Source organism: Pipistrellus kuhlii, unplaced genomic scaffold, assembly GCF_014108245.1.
Source record: "Pipistrellus kuhlii isolate mPipKuh1 unplaced genomic scaffold, mPipKuh1.p scaffold_m20_p_1, whole genome shotgun sequence".
Taxonomy (NCBI): Eukaryota; Metazoa; Chordata; class Mammalia; order Chiroptera; family Vespertilionidae; genus Pipistrellus; species Pipistrellus kuhlii.
Genome location: NW_023425404.1, coordinates 21,410,388 through 21,421,645, shown reverse-complemented (window position 1 = coordinate 21,421,645; position 11,258 = coordinate 21,410,388). Strand labels below are relative to the sequence as shown.

The 11,258-nt window shown below is 41.1% G+C and overlaps 1 protein-coding gene across 2 annotated transcripts in view; it reads left to right on the top strand.

Annotated features, from left to right (window-relative positions):
- The first annotated feature begins 5,681 nt into the window (after window positions 1–5,681).
- HIF1A (hypoxia inducible factor 1 subunit alpha) overlaps window positions 5,682–11,258 on the top strand; it is a 44,721-nt gene continuing 39,144 nt past the window's right edge. For both annotated transcript variants that reach the window (XM_045579954.1, XM_036434678.2), the window contains exon 1: window positions 5,682–5,933. In XM_045579954.1, coding sequence (XP_045435910.1) covers window positions 5,899–5,933 — 35 coding nt within the window. In that variant the 5' untranslated portion in view covers window positions 5,682–5,898. The remainder of the gene's footprint in view (window positions 5,934–11,258) is intronic.

Genomic DNA, 11,258 nt, shown 5'->3' with positions numbered 1-11,258 from the left:
TATGAACTGATAAGAGATAAACTCCAAACAACATTGTTGCATCAAATAAATTCAGCAGCTAGACAAAGCAAAGTGTGTACTACTCTATCATTTGTACAAAATGGAAAGAACACAAAACAGATCTTTTGGTATACTAAGTGAATATATTTGGACAGACATGAAAATTGGTGGCAGTTGGTTCTTCTATGGAGAAGGAAGAGGCAAAGGAGGTCAGGAGAGTTTTTTCATATTTGCTCATGTGCTATATTGAAATTTTTTTTCTAGCCAAATGCATAACATACCCATAAACACACATGTAGTTATATTTTATCCAACCTTTCCCCATTCTAAAAGTGACCCACTAGGGAAGATGAACTACGTGGTTTTTTTTTTCCTCTCCCCACACACCTTCTATTGCTTTGGGCATTTCCTGACACAGGAGTATCACAGTTTGAGTCCTATAAAGGAGTGAAATGGTTTGTAATTCTGGTTCCACTGACTCCTACTTTTGTGACTTGGTATTTTTACCTATTTGACCATTAATTTACTAATCCATAATATGCTCACCACAAGTCCTACCTCACAGGGCTGTCAGAGTGCTTAAATAAACAATGCTTATTATAGTGCTTAGAATGTGGCCGGTGCTCAAAAGATGATTGTACTGTGTGTGCTGGGCACCATCCTAGGTTCTGGGACGGCCAAGATAAATGTCCCAGTTCATAAGGAACTCACACTCTACAATGGCATGCAAACCTGCAGATTAAACAAAAAACACTTCTGGCCCATAATAGAATGGACATAATGCATGTTGAATGAATGAATGAGAGAGAGATTGGCTTATTTCACTTAGTATAATATTTTCCAGGTCCCTCCATGCTGTCTCAAAGGTTAAGATATCCTTCTTTTTTTCAGCTGCATAGTACTCCATTGTATAAGTATATCACAGTTGTTTTTATCCATTCATCTGCTGATGGGCACTTGGGCTGTTTCCAGATCTTATTATACATAATGATGCTATGAACATAGAGAGGTATATATTCTTCCTGATTTAGTTTTTGGGATTCTTAGGATATATTCAGATGGCAGGTCTATTTTTAATTTTTTGAGGAAATTCCCTACTGTTTTCCATAGTGGTGTACCATCTGCATTCGCACCAGCCATGTACCAGGGTTCATTTTCTCCACATTCTCACCAGCACTTGTTTGTTGATGTATTGATGCTAGCTATTCTGGCAGGTGTCAGGGGGTGCCTCATTGTTTCAATCTGCATGTCTCTGATGATTAGTGATGTTGAGCATATTTTCATATGACTCTTGGCCATTACTTTGTCTTCTTTGGAGAAGTGTCACTTTATGTCCTCTACCCATTTATCTCTTCACACTGTTATTTTTTTCCCCTTCTTTTTAGCTTGTCTCGTAATATTTTTGTTGAAAGGCAAACATATTGTATCAGGTAAAAGAAACTTAGGACAATAGGCCTTTGTTGTCAGGTTTTATGTGGTTCTGGCTAGGAGTTAGGCTGTGTTTTTGTTTGCTGTAGCTGTGGTGTCTGAGGCTAAAATTTGCTCTGGTGTTCTTGTTTTTGTGTATCTTCTTGTAGTTGGATGTCCCTATTGACTCATTAAATAGGGTCTGAGGCTTGCAGTTCTTTTAGCTAGAATCCCATTATTACATAAAAACCCTACTGTTGCAATATGGTAAGTTGTGGGAGGAGGGAAAGCACCCTATATAGTCCTATGATTAGGTCTCAGTCTTCCAGTGAGCTGGAGTTGTGTATTCTCCTCCTCCCATGTTGGAGGCTAGAGAGGGCTGGAATTGGGTGATTCCATTCCCAACATTGGTTACGCTCTGATAAAATAGTTTCCTTTGAGAGCAATAGGAGGTTTTCTCAGATCTTCACAGTGAGAATCTGCTAAGAGTTCCTGGAACCGAAATCAGTTTGGCTCAGTGGATAGAGCATCCACCTGCGGACTGAAAGGTCCTGGGTTCGATTCCAGTCAAGGGCATGTACATTGGTTGCAGGCACATCCCCAGTAGGGGATGTGCAAGAGGCAGCTGATGGATGATTCTCTCTCATCGATGTTTCTAACTCTCTCTCTTTCTCTCTTTCTCTCTCTCTCTCTCTCTCTCTCTCTCTCTCTCTCTCTCTCTCTCTCTCTCTCTCTCTCTCTCCCTCTCTGTAAAAAATCAATAAAATATATTTTTTTTAAAAAAAAGAAAGAAAAATACGACATGAGGTTAAAAAAAAAAAAAAGAGTTCCTGGAGGTAAAACTCAGAAAACATGGGTAGGGGGGCCTCTAAGGCTGAGGCCCTTTGGAGTTTTTAACTCAAACTGGTCCACACAAAATCTCCAGCAATTCCTCAATTACACTTTAAACTTGCAGGGGTGGGGAACATCCGATCAGGGAGCCGTATAAAGCCCAGGAAATCATTTGGTCTGGCTCTACCAAGATATTAGGGGTGAATTAATGAAATGTTTGACCAAATATAACAAGCTAATTTTTAAGTTACTAATTGTGTATGGCCAGCGAATAGTGTTACAAATATCCTTGACAGAAAGAAGGTTCCCCACCCAGGTTTAAATTGTTCCTACTGCTATTGGCTCCAATTGTTGCTTCAGCTGCTGACTTCCATTCCTAGTCAATTGTGGTCCTCTGGTAAGCAGTGATTCTTCATATCCCCCTGTCTCCCCAGTTTTCGGAGCAGCAGTTTTCCCTGTCACCTCAATATTCCCTGTTAGATCTAAGAAGAGTTGTTGCTTTCCAGTTTGTTCAGCATTTTTTTCTTATTGTGAGGATGGGAGGTTCCAAACTCTTTACATGTTGGATCAAAAAAACAAAAACCCCTTGGGCTCCCTTTGTAATTTTATGCTTAAAATGTCTAAATTGAAAAGTGCTAGTGTCAAATTTTCAGTCTATTCTTATTCTCCATAAATGCAAAGATACACATTTATTTTGTGTTGATCCTTGAAAGGAAAAAAAGGACTTTGTATGACTATTATCTTCTAAGCACTGTCCTTCCAAATGTTATACATTGTGTTGTTCTTGTAATAGGGCAAAGGGAGGGCAGTGAAAACTAAGGATAATAATAATAAGCCAAGAACTACTTATTAAATACTAGGTTTTCTTACATAGTCTAATACATTCTAAACTATCTGAATCTGATGTGTTTCACTCTTTAAAAGACTCAGTATTCTGTATCATTTAGTAGTAATCCAAATTAAGTTGCCTCTTCCTGAATCACTGTCCAACTTCCTACTAAATATGGGTTAAGGGCCAATTGAGTCATCTGCAAGTCTACTTAGAAAGCTCTTTTTCCCCCCACTGACCTCCTCAAGCCCACCCAGTCCCCAAATCCAGGCCTTCACCACCCTGTTGTCTGTGTTCATGGGTTATGTATACATGCATAGAAGTTCTTTGGTTGATCTCTTTCCACCCACTTATCCAACCCCACCTTCCCTCTGAGATACAACAGTCTGTTCCATACTTCTATGTCTCTGGATCTATTTTGTTCATTAGATTCCACATATAAGTGAGACCATGTAATACTGGTCTCTCTCCGGCTTGTTTTGCTTAGCGTAATAGTCTGCAGGTCCCAGGTACTGTTGTTCCTTCCAAAATTAAACCGAAAAATTACTAGTTGTTTTTGGTCCTTTTTTGTTTTCAGGCATTTCCCAGAGTATTTTTTTTTTTAAAGGACATGTCATTTAGTATTGTAGATCTGAAGAACAAAGTACATTAAGATCAATATTTAACCATTATCCTTATGGGTTTATTGCTCAGTTAAAAAGAGGTGCTATGTGAACTGACTGTTGTTTTACCAGAATTTAATGCTTTGTTTTATAGGCCATTGCTTTTACACACCAATATAATTGAAATTCATTACAAATATCCACATTAATTCACAACCCAAAGCTAGACTGTAACAAGCCTATATAATAAAAGGCTAATATGCAAACCAACCAAATGGTGGAACAACTGGTCACTATGACAGCACTAACCACCGGGGGGAAGATGCTCAACATAGGGGGAGCACTGCTCAGTCAGAAGCTTGGCTCATGTCTGGTGAGCACAGCAGGGGTCGTGGGAGAGGCTCCATGGCAGTGCTAAGGAGCATCGAGCAGGTGGGCAGTAAGAAATGAGGGATCCCAGACTGCGAGAGGGCACAGGCCAGGTTGAGGGACCTCCTCCTTTCAGTGCACGAATTTTGTGCACTGGGCCTCTAGTATTACTAATAAGGCAAAGGTGAGAAGTAAAATAATCTAGTGTTAAATGGAGATATATGTACAATGCTTCTTTACTGAGCTCAGAACACATTATTTTTTTCATTTAGAAGACTGACAGACTTGAAATGTGTGCTTCCAAAGTAAAAAAGTGATTAAGTCTTATTCAGTAATTTTCAAAGAGAGAGCAAGCATATTAAGCAAACAGGTAAAACTGGCTGCTAGCTTAACCAGTTAACTCTGGTTCAGAGGTCTCCTGTCAGGATTTGATGGGGATGTGGAGAATCCTTCTTCTTCCTAGTCCATAGTTAACTCAACTCCAGGTGGTAAGTCTTAAACTAAGGGGTCTCTCTCTCTCTCTCTCTCTCTCTCTCTCTCTCTCTCTCTCTCTCTCTTCCCCTCCAATTCATCTATGATAATCTTTTGGCTCGTTTTAAAGCAACAAGAAAGTAGAAGTATACCGAAAGCCATTTTTCCTACTCAGATATTCAGGTTTATGCTCTTTAATTAAAGCTATACATACATACATACATTATTGTAAGCACTTACAAATATATTTATAAGTGCTTATAATAATTTCAGATTTTAAGATTCCCCTACCACCTTAACCTACTTCCCTTGAGAGGTTTGCAGCAAAAATAATTTATTTTATATTTCTTGTTTGCCATTTACTCAGTAATCAAACTTCATCACACACACACACACACACACACACACACAATGGACAAGGAGAGTAGTTATCCGTGTGTTCTCTGGCAAAGAGTGTGTGGTCCGTGGCATGGCCCGTGGTTAGGTAACCTGACAAGAAAGACCTCGTTGTAACACAATCTGAGCAAAGGGACCAAAGGGCTTGCTTCATGCGTTGAAAATTCTGCTTTCTGAACTGGGGCTCCATAGAGCTGGCGGCAAACCTGCAGAGAAGCACAGCCGCCGAGGGAGAAAGGCGAGCAGGAAATGTGCTGCAGACTTGAAACCCACATATCGAAATCCCCCTTTCAGCCAGCGCCTCCCGAAGTCAGCCACTGCCTTCCCTGGTTTTGAAAAAAAAAAAAGCGCAGGTTCCCTTACAGGGCTGGCCGCAGCCCAAACCCTTTCTCTTTCCTCCGCAGCTGCACACAGACGAGCACGTGAGCGCTGCCCAGCTGTGCCTCAGCTGACCGGCCCCCCATTGGCTGAGGCAAACGTGGGCTGGGGTGGGGCCTGGCCGCCTGCGTAGCTCGCCATTGGCTGCCAGGGAACCCGCCTCCCCCTCAGGTGAGGCGGGTTTGCGGGAACGCGCGCCGGCCTCCGCGGGCAGCCGCGCCCCCGACTCTCTCCTCCGCCCCCCCCCTCGCGCGCCCCCGCGCGCGCGCCGCCGCCCTTGCCCGCCCCCTGCCGCTGCCTCAGCGCCACAGAGCGCAGAGCAGCCTCGTCCGAGGGGACGCGAGGATCGCGCTCGTCGCCACTGCAGTCGGTCGGTCGCCCGGCCCGGCCCGGCCCTGACAAGCTGCCGGAGGGCAAGCTCCTCGGAGCCCATCCCGGAGTCCTGTGACCGCCGCCGCCGCCGGCCGGTTCCTCCCGCGTCTGAGCCGCCGAGGGGCTGCGCGCCTCCGGACGTGCCTCTCCTCCTCTCCCCCGCGTGCGGAGAGAGAGCGAGCTTAGGCCGGAGCGAGCTCGGGGGGACGCTGGCCGTGAAGGCATCGCGGCCACCGATTCGCCATGGAGGGCGCCGGCGGCGCGAACGACAAGAAAAAGTAAGCCCCTGCCCTCCGCCCGCCGCATCCGCCGCCGCCGGGGCTCGCGGGCCGGCCTCGGCGTTCGTTCGGGGGGCCGCCTTTTTGTGTCTGTCTTTTCCTCCCCTCCTCTCCCCTCCCCTCGCTCCCCCAGCCTCGCGGGCCGGGCTCCCCCTCTGTCCACGTCGCCATCTTGGCGAGGGGGGCGGGAGACGCTCCAAAGTGCTTCCCGGGGTCGGGGGCTGGGCCCGGCCCGCCCGCCCTCCTTGCCCACCGCAGGGGCCTCGCACCGCCCTCCTTGCCCGCCGCCGGAAGCCCGCTTGCCCCGACCCCGATTCGGGTGGGAATCGAGGTCCCTCGCCTGGAGCCACGGGCGAGGGAGCCGCCGCCGCCGTTTGTACCCGAGCTTCCGCTCCTTCCCGCCCCCATCCTCTCTGTTTCCATTGAGCGCTCTGCCCCGGGCGGACCCCGCTCGCGGGTCCGGGCTCCCGAGGGGGCATCGCGGTCCGGGTTCCCCGCCGAGGGGCCTGCGGGATCGGACTCACGGGCTGCCCCGCGGCGGCGGCGGGGTCCCTGCCTTTGTGCCGGCGGGGGTTTGCCGCGACGACCCGAGACGCTAACTTTTTTCCAGTGTGCACGTGCGGGTTTTGTTTTGTGTTGAACGGCCTTGAAAGAAAAAGTTGCCGGGACTGGGAGGTTCGGAGTAAAGGCGGCGATGGAGAGAAATAGCCACATTTTAAAGAGAACGTCAGCATTGGGAGTTCGTGTTCTCCTGTCTGTCAAGAGGGAGCCCAGACCTTAGGAAGGAATAGGTGCCTCGGTAGTTCTTGAAGCATGTGAGTGAACATGGAGCGGCTCTCTGTATTTTAGGCAAACATTTTTTTTTTAATGAGATTGAGAAGGAAAAAAAAAGTAATGTGATCAGAGCAAGTGAAATGCATCCCTAAAAATTGTAGGGCTGCCCCGTTTTCCTGAATGAAGTATATTAAAAGAAGATCTTCAAAAATATCCGGAGTAAATAATCATTCTTGTTAGAAGTTCATGCGAGTTTGAGGCTAAGTGGTATAGTGCAGGATTAAGAATTGTTAGGTGAACCGGTGGGATTAAGAGTGACACCCTCTTATCCCAGCCCCTGCGCGCGAACACACACACACACACACACACAGAGAGTTTGATCCAGTTTGTTATTTTAGCCTTTGAGGAAATTATTTTAAGGGATTGGAGATTTATGGTAAGAGTTATGGTTAGTAGATTGGCTTTATGGTTAAGTCCTTCCACTTTTCAAGGAGAGATTAATTTTTACCCTTATCAATACCAACAGGAGATAAAATTATGTTCTTGCTATTTTGTAGGTGCCTTTTTGTTCCTTATTCTGTAAGGCCAAAATTCAAGAAAAATTGTTTACCTAATTCAAGATAAATTCTAAGTTTGTATATACCAGAGAAAGCACTTATAAAATTTAAAAGTGACTAAACAGGTCTAGACTGACTTCCAAGAGTTGCCAAAAATAAATTGCAATTAATTTTGCAGAAGTGATCAACCTAAGGCAGATTACCTTTGTGTAGTGCCAATTTTCTGTCCGTTTTATATGCTGAATCATACTTAATACTGTGCAGCAAAGTATGCACCAGTCACTTCCTTTTCATAGGCAATATTGTACTTATTTGTTCTTTGTAATTCATCAGTTGAGAATATCCTAAGTGGCTTTAATATCGATGAATTAATTAGTTATTATGCATCATCCTAACTCTTAGTTCTTAGATTTTCCTCAGTCCCATCTGTTATTTTAAACTTTTTCTCATTTGAAAAATCAGCAAAAATTGAGATAAGATTGAATCATATTTCTTAATACAGAGGTTCTTAAAACTGAGAAATTGAATGCAGTGCCTAATAAATGGTGGCTACTTAACGATTTTAGATGCTGCTTGTTATAGATGTCTTGCTATTGTCCTTTCCTAACTGATAATTTTTAGACTTTTAAAAAGATAACTGAGAGATTGAGGAGCAGGGGTTTTCTCCTTACAACTTTTCCATTTTAAATGAGCAGCCAGTATCTGGGTGACGGAGACAATTTTGTCTTTTTAAAAGAAGGTCTAGGAAACTGATAGTTGAAAAATTAGAAGAACTCAGAACAGAGAATGGGCATGGTTACAATAGATTTAACATAGGACTTGAATGTTGCTTCCTTAGGGTTGGGGACTGGCTTTATTTAACAGAAATTGATAAAAGATTTTTAGATTTCAAAGGAATGTCAAAAGGCTCTTTTTTAGGTTTCAGACCAGACAGACTCCTTCGAATTTTTTAAAAAAACTGTTATTGAATCACCAAAGTAAAATCTCTGAGAATGAGCATTCCTTAACTTCCTCTTTAATTTAGGTCATTAAAAAATCAAGAACCTCTCTAATTCATTAATAACTTTTTTCTTGTTACAATTTTACTTTGATTTTCACTTGTTTGAAGACTTGTCTGGTGGTTAGGAGCATAGAATCTTGAGCTAAACACCTCTGAGTGAGAGTCCACCCTTTTCACTCTGTTTGCTTTGTGAGCTTGGGCAAATTACTAAATGCTTCTGAGCCTATGTCCTCCTTTTGAAATGATGGCAGTAATGGCTAAATTAGCAGTTATTTTGAAGATTAAATGAGATAATGCCCACTGCTTAGTTTAGGAGTGGTAACATTGAGTACTTGGAAAACAAAGCATTTAAACTATATAGAACCTTTACACTTCCATTCACTTAAAAACTCTTGCAAGTTCTTCCAAATATCTGTTTTAGTTCCTCTTCTCATCACCTCAACTTTTCTATGCCTCTTAAAATTAAAAGACAAACATTGGATTCACTGCTTTAAAAGGGGTTCTTTCTGGTTAAAACAGTACATTCCTAAGTTGGCATCTAGCATCAATTATTTTTTGAGCATCAGATTTGTCTATTCTAGTTCCCCTTCACAATTTGTTTTCTCCCCAAATAGATTATTTTTAATTTACTTTGGACTTTAGAAACTAGAATCATTCTAGTCTCACAGATCTTTTCAACAAGGCATTGTGAAAGGCAATGCTGTTGTTAGGACTGGCAGTAACTTAAAACACTTTTGTTCTTATGTTACAGTTTAGATTATTTTATAAATAGTTAATTTTTGCTAAACATGAGTTGATAAAGTTTCCAGTAGAGCATATGAACCTACCTGGTAGAAAAACTGACCTTTGCTTATGAATTTCTGTAGGGTTAAGACCACTGGCTTCCATCTCAAGGCAAAGCTTTAAGCATGTATTATATGTCTAATTTTTGTAGCTCAATTTATATGAAATATTAGTGCACTCTTCCACATGTATGTATCACTGATGTATGTTGTTTTAGTCTGATTAGTGTGGTAGTTCATGTGTTCCACTGTAAAGCATTTTGTGCAGTTTGAAGAATGCCCACTCTTCCAATCTTTCTACATGCTGACTTACATCATCTTTGCAATTCATTGGTATTTAGGCTCAAGGTTAAGATTTTTGTGGTACATTTTGTTGTTGTATATTAAGAATAGTATGTAAGAAAGTGCAGGAGGATTACTCTTTTATTTATTTTTTAAAGAACTTGCAATAATGTGTTTGGTGGTGAAATTAAAAATTGTTACGCATACATGTTAAAGAGTTGGGTTTGCCCAGCCAAGCCCTGGTTGCTGGCTGGATCCCCAGAGTGGGGCTTAGAGTGAAATCAATATAAATTTTTTTAAAAAAAAGAGTTGGTTTAGTTTACTGTGCATGTTCATAGATGTGTCTTAAAATACATTTTAAAAAATTTTAGGTATTTCTTTAGAAACATTAAAATCTTATCTAAAACTAGCATACCTGTTTCTCAACTAGAAGAAATAATCTAATTTAAATGTGTTGTTGCATTCATTTTCTATTAAGAAACTGATCTTAATTAATAAAAATAACTTTTTTTTTTTTTACTGTTGAACTAGATAATTATTCAGTTGATGGATTTTATTTAGCCTTCTGCTACTTGTGTATGTGCTGTGTATGTTTTCTGCTTAACTAAAGGATTAAAAAAATAATTTGAAACTAAGATAAGCCAATCTTCTTGTTGCTCAGTATTTTTGGTAAAAGTATGATGAGATTTTTAAGTTAACTATAGGTCTTGGAATTTTAAAAATAATTGTATCCTTCTGTGTCTCCTAGAGCATAAAGAATGAACTATTTTTGTATGTCCATTGAGTTTTATATAGAAATTTGTGTTTTTTGCACTAAAAATAAATCAACCATATGAGTTTGCCAGACATGACCTTTTTTAGAAAAATATAACATGTAAAATCTACAATTGTGGTTTTTTAAAAAGACCCATAAAATTTCCCATCTTAATCACTTCCTAGTGTACAATTCAGTAGTGTTGAAGTGTAACCAATCTCCAGAATTCTTTCATCTTGTAAAATTGAAACTTTATAATCACTGAACAACTACTATCAATTTCCTCCTCCTCCTTGTCCCTGGCAACCATCATTCTGCTTTCCTGTGGATTTGATAACTAAAAACTGCCTATATGTGGAATCATACAGTTGACTGGTTTATTTCATTTAACATATTGTCCACAAGGTTAATCTTTGTTGTAGCAAGTGTGAGAATTTCCTTCCTTTTTAAGACTGAATAATATCCTGTTGTATACCACATTTTGTTTATTCCATGAACACTTCGGATGCTCCCCCACCTGTTGGTAATTGTGAATAGTGCTACTATGAGCATTAGTTTATAAACATCCCTTCAAGATCTTAATTTCAGTTGTGATACAATTTCCAGAAGTGGGATTGCTGGATCATGTGATAACTCTATTTTTTAATTTTGGAAGGAACCACCATACTGTTTTATTTCTAGTAGTGGCTGCACCATTTTATTTTTCCACCAACAGTGTACATGGGTTTTGTCCACTTTCTCCTCAACACGAGTTATTGTTATTTTCTGAGAGTTTTTTTTTTTTTATTGTAGCCATTTTAATGGATGTGTTGAACTGATTGTATTTTTAAGGCTTTGTTAACCAACTTAAAGAGAACAGTTGCCAGTGGAAGCTTTATCAGAAGTAAGGTTAAGCACCTCTAAAATAATAATAAAGTTTTCCTAGTTTCTTAGAAAAATTTGGTTTGCCAGGGGGTTTCTTTGTTTTGTTTTGTTTGTTTTCTGGGAAAATGCTTACTGTTTAAAATATTCTATATGTATTGTCAGTAAGTTCCATTTAACTAGTAACTTTGTTTTTAAAAGATTTATGCAATACTTGAAAGACTTGTTTTTATAAGAAAACTGTTCCTAGGATGTAACCTTTTAGTTGTTCAGCTGATCTCAACTGTCATGTTAGAACCAGGCTAAACATTTTGT